We start from the raw sequence: 17,941 nt of genomic DNA on the forward strand, positions 1-17,941 counted from the left end.
CATACAACATGCAGTGAGCTCGGCCTTATTTGAAGGGCAATTTTGAGCAGCCTCGACTGCCTGGCACACAACTGTCAGTCTCGAAGGAGCCACACATTCTTTGCAGTCAAAATCATGCCAACATCCTGGGCCAAATGATCACATTCTTGGCCAATCGCACACCATCTTCGCTTTTCACTCGGTCTACCTCGTGTCGAAATCTGCCTGCTGTTTGAGAAGTTGGTCACCCAGCGTATTGCCAATGGGTGACAGGCAGATGCAGGTGTTGCCAGAGTTATGCAGCCAGCAGTGAAAAAATGAGACAGGAAGCAAACATCACAAAACAGAATCACTCTGTGTGTATGTGTGCTGTGGATGTGTGTCAGATACTTGCTCAGAGAAGGCAGACGGATGGGGAAACAGTTTCAGGCTCCAGAGAGAATCTGTACAGTACAGCTTCGTTGGTACTGGCAAACCCTAAGATTTAAAGGAACAGTTACCCCTTTCCATGAAGTTTCTTAGCTGTATGCCACCTAAAGCCAGAACACCCTTTCTGCAAACCATTGTAAGTTCCCACGCACAGCCTGGCACCTCTCATAATAAATGTCCGACCCAGATTCATGGGATGAGCCAGTTGAAAATAAACTGACCATGTTCTGAATGGCTTCCCCCAGAGAATTCTTCTGCAAGCCACATTCAAGGGCTTGGAAAAACAAAGCCAAAATCTGAGATCTGGAAAGGTGAATGGAACACTATTAAGTCACTGAAACTAGGTACCTGAAGGTGGCACAGACAAGTTCAGAATCACGGTATCATATTTGATCCCTGGATTATAATCCAGACCGATTTTCTCATTTCACAGATGGAAAATCTATACCCAAAAAGCTATTCCAGAGGTCCAGTATTTGTTTAAAACAGACAGAGCTCAGCATCCTGGTGTAAGTACAAGAGATATATCGTGCATATTTCACTGATCTCAGCGGGAAATACCCTTAGAACAGTCACTGCATGTGGCTTCCAGGACAGAAGCATTTCTGGAATACCTGGCCCTTCAGCTCAGTCTCTGAAACTATCACTTTGCACCCCTCCATGGATGTGTGTGAACACAGAAGATCAGTTATTAGCTGGCTTTAGTAAATGCCATCCTATGGCTAAAACTGAGCTCTTTATCAGAGGCGGACTGGGGTAAAGCAAGTTTCCTTTCACTTCTCAGAAGAGAAGGAAGAGCTGGTTTGGGCTAAGATTCTCCCTTATCAGATGCTGATGTCGTAAGGAAGTAAGGTTACTCTAGTGAAAATGAAACGCTCCTCCACATGATGGCTGATTTCTGGGATAGCGCTGGAAAAAGGCCGGCAAGCACTTCATGCAGTCGTGTGTACAGCGAATGCACAAGAGGGCAGATGGACAGGGCACAGGTGTGGCTCACAGCACCCACGCTCACTCCAGCAACTGCACAGTCAGTTCCACGTGAGATATCTGCCCACCCTGCAGCCTTCGCGGCCACTCTGCTGGTTCTCATGCTCATTTGCTTCAACAGAAGACTCTGCTATACTGAATAAAAAATGTATCCCTTGGGATGAAACAAACTGTACAATAACTTGGCGCAACAAAGACAATTCTTCCTTTACAGCACTTGTTCCAAAGGTCCATTTGACAAGAGTGCCAGGTAAGATACAGGTGGCATACAAAACCACTGCTCCCATAAAAATAATGAAAGCAGGCTGCAATCTCAAGAAGACACGTTGGATTTCCTCCAAATCTCTTAGAATAATCTTACTGAGCTTCACATCTACAGGCAGGAAGAACTGAGGAGAAGAAACCTTTCCAAATGACCCTGAACACTGCGGGAATCACAGGACACTGAACTCAGGGCATGTTCTGAGTGCTCTTGAGGTGTGAGTTGAGCAAGCCCCTGTGTGACAGAGAAATGTTTCCCGGCTGGGCGCGGTGGCTCAAGCCTGTAATCCCAGCACTTTGGGAGGCCGAGACGGGCGGATCACGAGGTCAGGAGATCGAGACCATCCTGGCTAACACGGTGAAACCCCGTCTCTACTAAAAAATACAAAAAACTAGCCGGGCGAGGTGGCGGGCGCCTGTAGTCCCAGCTACACGGGAGGCTGAGGCAGGAGAATGGCGGGAACCCGGGAGGCGGAGCTTGCAGTGAGCTGAGATCTGGCCACTGCACTCCAGCCTGGGCGACAGAGCGAGACTCCGTCTCAAAAAAAAAAAAAAAAAAAAAAAAAAAGAAATGTTTCCCCAGGGAACCTATGAAACCCAACTCAGGCAAGAAGTTCCAAACCACGGCAGGGTCAGTGACAGAGGGTGGCCCAGCTGACCCATTTGTAGGATGGTAAAGCAATTTGGTGGGTCAAGATGACGACTTTAGCCAACAGAGCAGAACAGAAAATGCAGGAGCACAGAGTGGGTAAGTTATGTCGACGTGAGTATGCACAGGGATCTATAAGGGGTTTACAAGGTACCACGCCTAGTACATGTCTCCCTGGAGGCTACAATCAAGTAAGATTCCAAAGACGCTGCTCAGCATGTGCTGTGGCCTGGGCTGGTTAGAGACAGGTAACGAGAGAAGCAGGAGCTGGGGCAGAGCCTTAAAACCGGATGGGAGGGATATAGATCAACAGGGAGAAGGAACACAACAGGGAAAGAGAGAGACACAGGAGTGGAGAAGGCAGAACAGCAGGCCAGCCTGAGCAGGGCTCCTCTGAGGCCACAAGGCTGGCAGATTCTGCTCTGTAGAGATGAAGATGACAAGGGAGGCCAAATGTGGAGGACCAAGGGTGTCAGCAGAAGTCTTCAGGTTATGCCCCGTCTGAGCATTTAATTCTGCTGCTCTAAAACCTTCTGTGGCTCCCTAGTGCCACACAGACTTAAGTCTACAGCATGACACCACATTCTCTCCAAGTCCAATCACTACTCTGCCCCTAACTTCCCATCAGCTGCACTCCCGAAGGCTCCCCAGCCGGCCCCGCAGTGTCCCATTCTGTGCCTCTGCTTACACTGTCCTCTCCTCCTTCAAATCACTTTCAGCAACATCCAGTATTTAGGACCTTCATGGTCTGATTTAGGTGCCACTCATTTCGTACTATTTTTCTCGAATATTCCAGCTTGCTGAACTATCAACAAGAAATAATTCTTGGCTTCTCACGTCTTACCCTGCCTTGCGATCTTCCGAGTTTCCCACAGCTTGGCAGGTGCACGTGCCACAAAGGCACCTGGTGCTGCCCGGTTTCCTTCCCAGCACTGCACTTGGCAGCATGCTCAGTGCCGTAGCAGCCCGGAGGAAGGACAGGGCAAGGGAGATGCCAGAAGCCCGAAAACAGGCAGGAGGTGGCAGAAGCGAGCTCTTTACATGGACTCGTTTCCAAAAGGCAGACAGAGAAGAGTCCGAGCAAAGCCAGGGCTCGTAAGGAAGGTGGGCGTCCACTCAAACGCTGCTGTCGCTTGCTGCACCTTGGCACTCCTGCCTGCTCTGCTTCCCCAAACACTATCGCTCCAGGTCCCACTGCACTTTTGTAAACTTGAACATTTTTTTTTTTTTTTTTGAGACAGAGTCTTGCTCTGTTGCCCAGGCTGGAGTGCAGTGGCACGATCTTGGATCACTGCAACCTCCGCCTTCAAAGAAAGGAAGAACTGTTAGGTGTCATTAGAGAGGGGGTATTACTCCTGTCCCTCCCTAAGAGAAACAAAAAAAGTTCTTCCTGTCTTTGAATGGGGACGAACAAGCTCCAAGTCATCCACTTCTACCTTCTCCTCACCAGGAGCAGAATCAGAAACTAAAGCAGCTGTCATGGTCCTGGGACAGGGACACAGCAACCCTGAGCTCCCTGCCCAGCCCCGGTGAAGTTCTCCACGTGTAGAAAGCTGCTGAAGGCATGACGACCACTGGCCCCGTGGAGAGGACTGCGAGTCAACACCCACGGCCAAATTGGTCATTCACGATTTTGCCCGTGCACTACTTCCAAGGATCATTGTGTCCCAGGCACAGGACTGGTGCCAAAGAGGTTACAAAGACGAGCAAAACAGGTCTCTGCTCTCAAGAGCACTTCTTTGTATCCTAAGAGATAAGACACAGATGAGCACTGGGCTACGGCCAGAGTAGGGTGGGCCATGTGGGAGGGAGGGCTTCTTGCACGACAATCAGGCACAAGCGACCTCACGGAGGAGGTCACACCTGGATTGGGCCACAGAGAGGGCTGGAATGTGGATGTGCAGAGCTGGGCAGGAACAGGAGAAGCAGAGGAAGACAGTGATGAAGACCAAGGTGGCAGCAACAGCCGGGGCAAAGCAGAGAGGCAGGGAGAGCACGGGCGCTGCAGGTCAAAGAAGTTCAGAGTGAGCCCGGAGGAGCAGGGAAGATGTGGACGCCAAGACCCGTGCTCAGGCTGTCCCAGGTACTCAGAGCACTGGGCCTGTGGCAGCTCCTGGGCACGATGGCGTGAGGATATCCGACTGCCAGCCCCAGCTGAGGCCCCAGCCAGCAGCCAGATCATGCACCAGAAGCATGGGGTGCGGGCCTGCACGGGCTCCTGCCCGGCTTCAGAGCTGCCCCAGCTGACGCCACCTGGGCCACACGTGGGCTGCCTTGGCTGAGCCCTGTTCACACCGCAGATTCCAGAGCAAAATACATGTGAGGATGGTCAGCCTGAGTATGGGAGAGGCTTAGCATCCAGCAACAGCCAGCCAGGGTCCCTCCCTGTGGAAAACACTTGCTTTCACCCCGGAACTCACCTTCTCTACAGGGAAACTGCCAGAGTTGGGAAATGGTTTCCAAGTTCTCACCAAGCTGTGACTCGGTTTCTGCCAACGTGCACACAACAGCATCCACTCACACGGGGGCTGTGCGAATGCCGGCCACCCTGAGTCAGCACCCAGTCAACCCCTACCTACAGCCCAGGGCAAACCAAGTGCAGAGGAGGAACGCAGTCTCGTGGCAGTTTCTGTGCTGTGTGGGGAGGTGGGCATAGGTGTCGTCACGGGTGGAATCGTGTCCTCCCAAAACAGGATGTTGAAGTTCTAGCCCCCAGTATCTCAGAATGTGACCTTCTTTGGAAACAGGGTATCTGCAGATGCAATCAAGTTACCACGAGGTGATTAGCACGGGCCTCCATCCCATATGCTGATGTCCTGAGACAAAGGGGGGATTTGGACACTGACGGAAGACGAGGTGAAGACGCACAGGGAAGAGGCAGCCGGAGGAAGACGGAGGATTGCGGCGATGCATTGATCTGTCCAGGAATGCCATAGATGGCTGGCAAACCACAGAAGCTGGAGGAGGCCAGGAGGGACTCTCCTGCAGGTTTCAGACCAGGCAGGGCCCTGCTGACACCTTGATTTCAGAATTCTGACCTCCAGGACGGAGCCGATATGATTCTGCTGTTCTGAGCCACCCAGACTGTAGTGCTTTGTCACAGCAGCCAGAGCAGATCTGGAAGGGGTGTGGATTCAAGCCATGCAAGGCCAAGTGCAGAGAAAACAGTCGGAGGAGCTCAAACCAACCCTCTAGACCAGAGGGTGGTACGCCATGGCCCTCGGGTCGCATCCGGCTTCATCATCTGTTTCTGTTTTGTTTATCCATACAGCTTTACTGGGACATAATTCCCGTACCACGCAATTCAGATATTTAAAGTACACACTCAATGGTTTCCAGTGTGTTCACAGAGTTACGCAACCATCGCCACAGTCACTTCCACCTGCCTGTGTAAACAGTTTCACTGGAACACAGCCAAGGTAACTCACTGACGTACTGTCGGCTGCTTCTGTGCTGCCAGGTGGAGCTGACAGTTGGCCTGCGAGGCCAAGCATGCTCAGCATCTGCTCCTTGATGGGAGGCATGTCTTATCCCCCGCTGCAGACGCTCACACGCTTTGCCACGTGGTCGGCATTTAAGGCTGTGCAGGAAGTGCCGTTGTAGGTGGACCTTTCCCTCGTCCTGGCAACTGCCTTGAGACTGAGCCTCTCCATCTTGTAGATGAGGCTGACACACCTGCCTCAGAGGCTCTCCTGAGAAATGTTGTGAAGGAGTCACAGACTTGAGCCCTTCACGCCTCGAGAAGCAGGCAGGGAGCAAGCAGCAGCCAACATGCCTCCTGCTGCTAATCCCTCAGCAGCTTCCTACAAACCCAGCACAAGATCCAGGGTTGCTCTGTGGCCTGCCAAGCCCTAAAAGGGTCTGTCCCTGTCATCATCTCTGACCACCTCCCCATCACATCACCTCTAGCTGATTTAGTCATCATCTCTGATCACCTCCCCATCACATCACCTCTAGCTGATTTAGTCATCATCTCTGATCACCTCCCCATCACATCACCTCTAGCTGATTTATTAGGTTCTGTGTGCTTGCTGGTTTATCACCTCTGTCCCTAAGCAGAACGTAGGCTCCGTAGAAGGACGTATCTGTCTCACGCACCACTGTATCTCCAGCTCCTAGAACAGTACCCAGCACACAGTAGGCGATAAATATGTGCTGAAAGCACAAGTTAATATTAAGCAAAACGAGGGTCCTTTACCAACTCCAAAGGCTGCACAGGCATTACCACCTAGGGCCAGGGTCCGCAACCCCTGGGCCATGGACTGGCAGCGGTCTGTGGCCTGTTAGGAACCAGGGTGCACAGCAGGAGTGAGCGGTGGGGGGTGGGCGGAGCAAATGAGCAAACCTTCATCTGTATTTACAGCTGCTCCCATCGCTATGTTACCGCCTGAGCCCCACCTCCTGTCAGATCAGCGGCAGCAATAGATTCTCATAGGAGCACAAACCCTGTTGCGAACTGCTGATGCGAGGGATCTAGGTTGCACGTTTCTTATATGAGAATCTAATGCCTGATGATCTGTCCCTGTCTCCCATCACCCCCAGATGGGACCATCTAGTTACAGGAAAGCAAGCTCAGGGCTCCCACTGACTCCACATGATGGTGAGTTGTAGAATTGTTTCATCATATATTACAATGTAATCATGCCATACATAAAGTGCACAATAAATGCAACGTGGTGAATCGTCCCCAATCTGTCCCCCTGCCCAGTCTGTGGAAAAACTGCCTTCCACGAAGTGAGTCCCTGGTGCCAAAAAGGTTGGGGACCACTGACCTAGGAATTTTTCCACTCCTTCCTTGTTATCCACTCCTGGTACTCCCTTGCTTATCTCAGGGCCTCAAGAGAAAGCTCTTTGTTAAGTGCTAGGCAAGGATTACCTAAACATGGCCAGTAGATCATGACCAAGGCCATGAGTCCCGTGCAAGCAATCTGAAGTCTGATGCTGAAGGCCCATCAGACAATGAATGTGACGCACGTTGACACTAACTTTGGGCCAGGGCTTCCATAAGGATAACCCTATACCAGCAAAAACCCAGCAGGAAGCACATCTACTAGCTCTTTCTATCCAGGAGATCTTTGTCCTTTAGGCAAGTCTGGAAACACTAAAGATACACACACACACACATACACACACACACACACAGTCTCTCTCTGTCTGAGATCAAAGTTCTAGGTGAATCACCTCCTACCTGTGTCCGATGCCAGATCACAGATGCCCGGGAGTGGCCCAGCTTGTTCCGGCAGGGTCCCTTGTCATAGTGGATCAGAAGGAAATCATCCTGTGAGGGGCAGAGACAGAGACGGCGTGAACGAGCGGTCCCTGCTCAGTGCGGCGTGTATCACGGCCAGTGATGTATTTCTTCTCCTATGCTCACCATAAGTGGAGACATGAGGGAGGTGACACAGGGAAGGGCGCGCACCCGGGAACACCTGGCCACAGCCACTGCAAGCCCAGGCTGCTCCTCCCCAGGGCCTCCCTTCATCACCCAGTAGCCCTGGACAGCACAGCTTCAGGCTCTAGAGGGAGCTTTGGAGCAGACTTTAGGCCCAGCCCAAAGAAGGGCCTCCCCCGCACACTGGCTGGCTTCTGAGCTTGTGGGAAAGAAGGGATCTCGTGGGGACACAGGGCTACTGAACACGCAGGTCACGGTTGCTCCAAAGAGCTCCTGCTGGCCCCGGCTGTGTGTAATTCCACCAGAGTCCCTCTGCCCTGGCATCTTCCTGCTGCAGTGACAGGGCTATTCCTGGGATTGGATGCTTTTCTTTGTTGCTGGCCCATCCCCCTCCGTCGGGCTGGGCTTCTCACCTAGAAAGTGCTTCCTTCTCCACTCAGGCCACTTGATTTCCCTCATGATTCAAGATCCAGCCTGGGGAGCGCTTTCTATCTGCATCTTCTCAGACCATCCTGAGTGGGCAGTGGCCCTCTGCACTCCGGGCCGCCTGGGGACGCCTCCCTCCAGGCGTCCTCCACCTCACCTCCATCTCCTGGAGCGGGGACCCTCACACAAGTTGGTCTCTCTAACTGTGTTCCCCAGCTCAGTGCTTGGCACCCAGATCTCAACGACTACCCACTGGCATGAGGGGAACGGCATGTCTATACCGAGCCCTCTGCACCTCCAGGACCAGGAGGCGCCGTTTTCCATCCTCATCAATGAAGGAAATGGTGAGGCACATGGCACCAGGGAGGGGCAAGGCTGCGGATTCATTTAACGAGGCTGTAAAACGACAGCTGCTTTTTCAGAAAAGAGCAAATAAACACAGGGCCCAATGTGCCTCGGGGAACAGGAAGTCACTCTTCCAAAAAACAGGAGGAGCGGGACAGGGGTCACGGCCTTCTGCTCCTTTCAATCAACTCTGGTAAGACGGTTTGGGGGTCGCATCCGGCCTTCCTCTCCTTCTGGGGAGGACACCATATTTGAGTTTGCTGATTTTTGGGGTCAAGCCTCCTGGTGTCTGAATGTACAGTGAATGGAGGGCCATCAAATCCTGGCTGTTACAGGTGCAGTAGCAGGAGGCGTTGGCTGGGGCCTGGGGTCCCAGCTACCACTGTCCGCCTCACTTCTGTACTTAGATGCCTCATCTGTGAGAGGAAGGGCAGGAACACGGAAACACAGTCACTTCTGGCCACACCTTTCTCTTCTACGATGCTATTTCTGCCCACTTCCATCGCTGTGAGCTTTCTCCTCCTTGAACTCTTAACCGAAATTTCCTTTGTGCTGATGTGAATTCACACACCACTGAGATGAGCTCATTCTCCATTTGTACGCCTCCATTTTCCAGACTGCCTCGCGCAATGTCTGGCACTGTGGGCTCTTTAAACGTTTTTGAATTTAAACGTTTCTGAAACGCAACTTAAATATTTCTGAAACTCAAACCAAATCCTGTGTACTACCCAGTTGAGAAGTGGTTACTGACCCCTGCCAGCAGACACGGACAAGCCCGGCTGCACATCCGAGTCACCTGGGCAGCTTTTGGAAGCTGAAGATACTGACTCCGAGGTCTGAGGCAGGGCCCAGTCCTCAAGTTCCCTAAGTGATTCTGATCCATCCTATCCTTGGGAAGCACAGGCCTCTGCGGGGTCCAGGTCCCAGATCTTGGTACACAGGGGCCATCGTCTGGGCCTCGCCTTATCTTTCCAGCATCTCTGGCCAGGCCACATATGAGTTCACATCCTCCTTCATCGTGCCCAGGTCTTTGGTGGTAACCTGGCTCAGCACAATCTGTCCTCCCTGGTGAACAAACTCACTCAGCCTTCAAGTCCTCAGCTACCCCGTGGCCCCGAGACCCAGTAACCTCCTGACTCCTCCTTGGGGCCGACAGGGACTTTATACCCTTAGCCATGCAGCCTCCTTCACAGCCATGTGTCCGGATCATGCCTTACGGGGCTCGTCTGGGAGATGACGAGCTCCTCAAGGTCAAGAACTTCACCCCCCACCCCTGCCCCCACCCCTGCCCTCATCTCACCAGACCCACATGGGGTCCAACGGAGCAGAGTTGCTGAGACGCAGTCCGATTTCATGAACAAAACGCATGCTTATTTAAAAAGCACTTTCCTTATCCCCTGATAAAAGCACTCAAATATGGTTTTACAATATAGAAATGATTGACTTGTGATTTTTCATTTACTGACGAAGCCCTGGGGCTTAACAATCCCAGGAGCAGCAGGAACGTGGATCTATTTCTGTGGCAGGGAACACTTTCCTCCTATTGTTCAGGGAGAAGTTCCATTCAGCTCCAGCGTGGGATGAAACGATGGTGCATGCTCCGGGAAGCTGCAATCAGGGAGAGGGCTGGTGAAAGAGCAAATGCCCCAGAGCAATTCCAGCACCTTCAGCTTTAAAATGTCCACTCGAACTCTGCCTTGACACAGCCTGATCTAACACAAAGATGTGGTTTTCAGAGTCAGAAAGATCAGGGCTGGTTCCCTTCCTTACTAGTTTGAGAAAGATAAACCTCTCTGGCCTTCCTCATTCCAACTCACTGAAATACTGTGTGTGTTAAGGGAAGCAGGTATCCAGAGCAAATTGTAAAATGCTGATCTGGAACAATCACCTCAATAAACATTAACTACCTACTGCCAAAAAATATATAAAAGAAAGAAACTGCACATGTCCCTTTCTACAGTAAATAGCAAACGCTGGGCCAGCAGTGATCACTGAGGATTCAAGGGGAGATGGCTGAGGATTCCAGGGGAGATGGGCTCGGCCAGGGGCAGATGAGGAGAGGGAAGCAGCGGAGAAGAGGGAGTAAGGACCACGATGGGGAGGAGGCGGTCTGAAATATTCATAACTCCTGGATGTCTGCATGTGCCAGAAAGCACGCTTGGGGGAAACAGGAGAGAACAGCTCCGTGGAAAGCCCTCCTCTCTCCTCTGAGTGCTCTTGGCTGGCTTCAGGCAGTGCATTTACGTGCTTGTCCTAAATCACTGTTAATGTCTTTGGTAAAGGGCTCCAACGGCAGACTCCCTTTCCTTCACATCCGCTTCCTCTGGCCACAGGGTCATTTTTCATCCTGTACAAAGAAAACATAGGAAACCCTGCACGGCCATGAGGATGATGCCTCTGATGGAGGCAAAGTGCAGCCTGGTTCCTCTCCATTAACAAGAGGCGGAACCTGCTTTAGGGTGGAGCTGGACAGGGAGGGCCTTCCTCAGGGACTAGAGCAGAGAAGACACACTTCCGTGCTGGAAGGAGAAAAACAGCAGCTTCCCTCCTCGTCCCTGTCACTTGGTCCAAGCAGCCTGAGGAAACCAAACTTCTGTCAGTCCCTTTCTAATGCAGCTCCTAAATGATCCGCAAGGGGCTCTGTGACAAAGTGCAGGAAAACTGACATTTCACTCTCTTCCTTCTCTAAGGAAAGTTACAAAGAATAATAAATTGTGTGCCAGATATTACATATTATATCATAACTCAATGATCAGTTTTCAAAAAAAAACTGGATTACAGTAAAATGCAAAAATAAATAAATAAATAGATAAGACCTTGAAGGCCCTAAAAAATTTGGTAAGGCTTCAGATGTCACTCCACAAACCCCCTTGAGGACCTGAGCTAAAGAAAACTCATCTTGTCACGCGGATTCATTCAGCTTGCCTAGGAAGTAAAAATGAAGCCTCAGGATAGAAGACGGTGATATTTTACCCAGGTTTGGTCAGCCACATCAGGTTCTACTATTAATTTAGTAATTTAAAGTTCATAAAGAGACAACAGGCCTTTCAAAGGAACAATTCCAAAAGCAGCAATCTAATTTTTTAAGGTAGCCTTTATGTTCCAGACCTGGTATCATACGTAATATTCCATCTCAAAGAGACACTCATTTTCTTCTAGACAAATCTCTCAGCCTGTGCTTCATTCCACTTTGCCCATTGGTCTGAACCACTTCTCCTTCACCTTGGAAGCCAGAGGTAACCCATCTCAGCCACTGGGTGCCACGTTGAACTGCTCTGAGATAGCCCCATGGTATGAACGCTTGCCCAGAAAAGCTGGTAAGAAAGAACAGTCTCTGGACAGAAGAACTGCTACCATGGGAAGTATGGACTTGCTCTGACTGCCACACACTCCCATAACCCGCTTTATTTGAATGAGACCTGAATGGCTTAATACTATTATTGGATGGACTGGATACATTCATCCTTGCTGTGCAGAACAGACATAAATATATCCCTTCATGACACACGACTTCATTTGCTTGGACTGTCCTAGCTACAATGGTTTCAATAGATAAGTAGGTCTGCTATTTAATTATAGTTTTATTTATTTATTTTTATTTTTTGAGATAGAGTCTTGCTCTGTTGCCCAGGCTGGAGTGCAGTGGTGCCATCTCAGCTCACTGCAACCTGAGCCTCCCAAGTTCAAGCAATTCTTGTGCCTCAGTCTCCCATGTAGCTGGGACTACAGGTGCATGCCACCATTGTATTTTTAGTCGAAACAGGGTTTCACCATGTTGCCTAGGCTGGTCTAAAACTCCTGACCTCAGGTGATCTGACCACCTAGGCCTCCCAAAGTGCTGGGAATGCAGGCGTGAGCCACCATGCCCTGCCTAATTATAGTTCCTTTAAAAGTATGCACCAATAAACTCTTCTAAAACTAAAATCATAGCTTCATCATTTTGGCAAGATGCCCACGCCCTAATATGGGCAAGGAAGGAGAATGAGAAGTGAAATAGTAGCAACCTGTGCATCAGGCCTCAAAGCTCCAGAAAAGCGTGGGCCTGGGAGGCTGTGCCTTCCTGTCAGGGACATGGCTCTTGCAGGCACACACAGAGTGGTGTGTCTGAGACACATTCAAGCAGAGCACATGTGGGAGAAGGTTGCCATATCAAGCTAGAACTTCCATTCTGCCAGAGAGCAAAGGGTTTGCATGTTTTCCTGCCCTGTGGATGACATGAGCGTCAAGGAAGTCTTAAAACTGGCCCCAAGCGCAATAGCTCCCCAGCCCCTGCTTGTGTCTGTCCTCATTATCCTGAACACCAGGAAGAAACCCTGATCAAGAACCCAGGAGCCAAATCTGGTGTGCTCTGATTTTGGATTTCCAGCCCCCAGCACCATGAGAAATAAACGTCTGTCATTTAACCCGCCTCATCTATGATATTATGTCACAGCAGCTCAAACTGACAATGACAGTCCCTGCTTAGACAAAACCTATGATCCTAAAACCACTTTAAATCCCAGGCTGGATCCTGAACCTCCATGAAGTGTTTCGGCCCCAGAACTATACGAGTCACAAAGGCTTCGGTCACCGTGGCACTCATGAGTTAATGTTTTCCCAAACCCAGGAGAAACACCAAACAGTGTTCCTTCGCTGTTCCACAGGAGTAAGCACCAAGCTCTTTAGGAAATAGCTGGTCTAGTTTTCTCCTTCCAAATCTAAACCTCAAAGCTAAATGCGCAAGGTGAAATTGAAGGCCGTACTCACGTCCAGAGACTCCAGGCAGTACCAGCAGAAGGCGTGCTTGCAGTTCTTGCACATCATCTGGGCGCAGCCTTCGTCTCGCTCGATGTAGACCCTGCACTTGGGGCAGCGCTTGATGGGTGCATCATCCTCTTCCATTTTGAACGCAGCACTGTGGAAGAAATGCCATGAGGACCCTGCACAGACAGATCCCACAGGAGACCCGGGAGCACCGGCTATGCTGGAAGCATCAGCTCCACTTCACAGACTGAGTTCTCTTGGTATCACATGAAAATAAAAAAAAAAACAAAAAACAAAAAAACAAAGAAACGGAAACTCCAGAAAAAAAAAAAATTAACCAAAACACTGTGAATCAGCCGATTTGAGTTAGGAAAAATTTAAAAAAAAAAAACCAGCAACATCAGCACGTATCTAAATTTAGAGATATATGTATATAGACAAAAGAAAATAAGGCAAAAGGCTTATTATAACGGAGGTATCTGAATAATCATGTTAAGGTCAAATAGTGTCTGCTTAGTCACAGAGCTGTCTACTTTCCAAAGGCTTGATATAAATTGTATGTACTTTGCTGTTAAAAGAAAAATAAATAAATGTTGCAAATCCACACACATAAATACACACTGTTTACTTGGATAGCTCCACCTGGCTCTTCTCACAAAATTGTTTTCCTCAGAAGTTGGCCAGGTCTGCAGGGTTAGCACAAAGGGCTTTAAACTGAGGTCAGGGTTGGCTCTGCTACAAACTAGCTGTGAAGCAACTCTCCAAGCCCTAGTTTTCTCATCAGTGTGACCGTGAGAAAAAGATTCTGTGTGACAAGAGCACAGTGCAGGGCTGCAGCTTTTATGAAGTGCTTGATAAGGGGCAGCAGTAGTTCAGTGTTGCTAAGAAAGATGACACAGACATTAGGTATGACTCACCTCATGCTGTTAATTTTTAAAAGATGGGTAAGAACATTCATAAAAGCATCTGAAGGAATAAATGATAAACTGTTAAGAGAAGTGATCACTGATTATGGGGGTGCATTGGCTATACTGTTGAACTCGCTAAGTTAAACCAACATCAGCAGGAGAAAATGCATCCCTCCTTTGCAGTGAGCAGCTTTTTCAAAATTTAACACATCTGTGAGTATATATTCACTGAAGTTGAGCAAATTCTGACATTCTGGCATTCTGAGTGCATTGAGTGCATTCTGGCTGAAGGATCTCTCACAAGCTTCCTAGTCAATATGAGCATTCAATGTAGTTTCACTTTAGTATGAGCTGTCTGATGATTGGCAGTGAACAATCCTCCACTTGGGGTGCACATTCCAACTGAACGTGACTGTTTGGTCCATTAGTAGAAGGCAACAGAATAAGAAATAACGAGAGAAGCAGTATGTCCTCCTAATTAGGAGCACAGAGTCTTGAGACAGACAGATCCTAGCTGTGCTATTTATATCTAATATGTCTCAGTTTCCTCGTCTGCAAAACAGATGAATAAAGCTAATAGCATCCATCTCTACAGGCTATCGTGAGAATTACAGGGGTTGCACATGTTAAGCGCAGAAGCCAGCACGTAAGTACCAGGCACTCGATAAACAGTAGTTATTATTAAGAACTGTTACTGAAAGATAACACAATGGTCACTAGCTCAAATGCTTCCAATTTAAAAGCAAACTGCAGACCAACCTGGCCACGCAGAATGTGATAGAGAATGAGCTCAGGTTGCTGCGAGGAGCAAATGAGATAGCATACGTGCAAATGTTTCCAGAGGGATCCAGCACACAGCCAGCTCCGAGCAAACCGTAGCCCTGGCCTCCTTCTGAGAATGACTTTGATTTTCCAAAAAGCTGGAAGTCACGAGACACCGAATCTGGTGATCAAGGTTGGTTTTCAGGTTAGATAACGTTGTTTTGGTTTGAAAGCCAGGTGTCACCTTAAAGCTAAGAAACCAGTTTTCTCATGTGACTCACAAGATGGTTTTGAAAGAAACGGCAGGAACACCGTGTACAGTGTCTCCTGGGGAGACATTTCAAACTGAAAACAGTTAAAATATGCAAGTTCTGGTGTACTGTGCTCTGCATAAAATTTTGCATGATATAGACAATGGCTTTCAAATATTTCCTAGTATCTGAGTTGGATTTAAAATTATTACTAATAACATTTACTGTAAACTCATTATAAACGCAGACAAGAGTTTTGACAGTTTAATCACAATCCACATGTGGCCCAGCATCTTGAAGGGGCGGGCAGGTGATGCTAAATGAGTGAAGTGGTCAAGGCGCTGGATAAAAACATGGGTGAGGAGAAGATTTAACCAAAAAAAAAAAAAAAACCCTCCAATACAAAAACTAGCTGAGCGTCTTCTCACTTGTAAACGGCAGCTGATAGGCAGCCTCAGTTCCAGGCGGACAAGAAGGAGCGTGAGGACTGTGGGGCTTTGACCCAGGAGGTGCCTCAGGCAAGGGCCGCTGCTCTGCTGCACTGGCTGCCAGCACGAGGAGGCAGGCTCGGAGACGCTCAGGATTCAGATTTCCCAGAGAAGCCAGAAATTCCAGTTTTTATGTGACATCTTCTGATTTTTAAATTTCCACAAAATGAGATTTCTGAATTTTGATTTAGATCATCTTTGGAGAATAATTTAAATGAGACTAGAATGTCACAGATAAAGAAAACGAAGTCATCAGGCTCCAAACACTCACCAGCCTCCATCTAAAGTTTTGAAGCCTCTAAGATGCCAAGTACAAGTGAAGTATAAGTACAAGTGGTTTGTGCTTGCAGCTGCCTGCCTGATGTAGGCTGCTCAGAAAGGCGCAGGCCCTGTGGGTCAGGAGCTCAACCTGATGGCAGAATCGGCCCTGTCAACGGAAGAACTCCAATCCAATTATGTCCAGAGTTGTAATCAAGGCAGACAGTCTCAGGGGGAACACAGAGGGTGGAGGCCCCAACCCTGTCCTGGGAACTGGGAAGCTTGACAAAGGGATGTGATCTCCACCTGAAGTGTGGCAGGAGCCCCCAGGGAAAGGAGGAGGGCGGAGCAGGGCGCTCCAGATACAGGAAGAGAGGTTCGCTCGGAAGGAGACCAGGGGTGTGTGGCAGGGACCCTGAGAGGGTCTGGGGCTAGAACAGGGCACAGGGGTCACGTGGAAAGGAACGGGAGGTGCGGACAGTGGAATGGGAAGAGGGGCACACAGGGGGCAGCTGGTGAGCACACCCTGGGGAGGGTGGTGGGCAGAGTGGCAGCTCCTCTGTGAGGATCCTGGACTCAACAGGAACAGGGTCAAGTGTCTCGTGGAACCATGTGACCCTGCAGATTTTGTGGGACAAAAAGACCTGGATATGATCAACTTCCTGTGCGAAACGTCAAGGTACAGAGCAACAGTGCGCAGCATCCTCCTGGGCAAACAGCCCGACTATGGCTGCCACCAGGGAGTGTCTTCCCATCCCCCTCCGGACAGTATCGATGACCGGTGCACCCTACTCCTGTTCTTCTTCCTGTATCCCCATTTCAGATCACCTTCAACACAGTGAAGTCTTGGAGAAACTTCAGGTACTGCAGGACTTGCAACCCTCAGAAGTCACAAACCATGCATGCATTTGTCATCCTAGCCAAGCCGTGTTAAGTGTGGTTCTCACACACCTTTCTATTTCCAGGGTCTCACACAGTGCCTGGTACATAGCTCTCAAAAATAAATAGACATACAAATAATGACAGGCTTGAGTGAGGCTCAAGAGGTACAGTGTGTGTTAGGGTTGACTGAGCCACAGCCACTTACACTGTAAGAGCACTTTTAGGAAGAAACATGCCTGTCTGCTTCTCCTGGCCCACAGCCCATGCCTTTGTGGCAGATTGTGTAGAAGGGGTACCTGGTCTCCCCGGGAAGGAAGGTGATCGGCATGGTCTCCGGGCAGCCCTGGCCAGGGTGCCAGCTGGCTTTGCAGGTGGAACAGAATTCCATATGGCAGGCTTTGCACTGCACTGGCTGGGGGGTCTGCAGCCCCACGTCCTGGAGCTGACACACAGCCTGGCAGGTGGACGCTGGGCACCAAGTCCGACAGGGATCAAACAGCACCTCTGGTATAGGGAGACAAAATGGGCAAATCAAACTTAAGCCAGAGGGTCATGTGGGCTATAGAGGAAGGAGCCCCTCAGTGCACGGACAGGGAGGAACATGTCCAGGTAACACAGCCAGCACCACCAGCCCCAACTGAAGCACTGCCCAAGTCACCCTTCCACCTCCACCTCCCAACTTCTCCCTTCATGCAATAGACCTCCAGACACCCCAGGCATCCCTCAGGAATGCTGCTCCTGTCCCTGGAATGCCCTTGGAGCCCTGGGTCAGCCCTGTTTGCCTCTGGGACTCAGCTCACAGCTCAAAGGCCTCCATATTCTGGAAAGCTTGTCCCACCTGCCTGTCAGGTTTCTCGGAGCAACGCACATCGTGCTAGCTCATCTGCCTCCCCTAAGGGGCAGCTTTCTGAAGCCGGGCCCCTGATGTCCCCGTGTTGGGCACACAACCAGCACCAGGAAAACGCTGTCAGAAGACGGAAAGGAAGAGGGAAGAAGATGGCTGGATTATTCTTCTAACCAAATGGTTCACCTGCCTAAGATGGCCTCCCCTTCTCAAATCCAAGCCATGAGTTAACTACGGAGTGAAACCAACCCTTCAAGGGCCAGATTTTCTCTCCGAATCACAGCGCACATTTCTAAGAGCCCAATCTTATGGAACTGGCCAAGAAGCTTATTGCTAA

At 49.9% G+C, this 17,941-nt stretch overlaps 1 protein-coding gene across 1 annotated transcript in view; it reads right to left on the bottom strand.

Annotated features, from left to right (window-relative positions):
- The window catches only part of RNF144A (ring finger protein 144A), a 61,914-nt gene that overhangs the window by 4,304 nt on the left and 39,669 nt on the right, over window positions 1-17,941 (bottom strand). Inside the window, exons 5-7 of the mRNA XM_011960945.1 lie at window positions 17,057-17,264; window positions 13,215-13,362; window positions 7,494-7,583 (exon numbers count right to left, since the gene is read on the bottom strand). Coding sequence (XP_011816335.1) covers window positions 7,494-7,583; window positions 13,215-13,362; window positions 17,057-17,264 — 446 coding nt within the window. The remainder of the gene's footprint in view (window positions 1-7,493; window positions 7,584-13,214; window positions 13,363-17,056; window positions 17,265-17,941) is intronic.

This window comes from Colobus angolensis, unplaced genomic scaffold (assembly GCF_000951035.1).
Source record: "Colobus angolensis palliatus isolate OR3802 unplaced genomic scaffold, Cang.pa_1.0 Scaffold53, whole genome shotgun sequence".
In the NCBI taxonomy this organism is placed as follows: Eukaryota; Metazoa; Chordata; class Mammalia; order Primates; family Cercopithecidae; genus Colobus; species Colobus angolensis.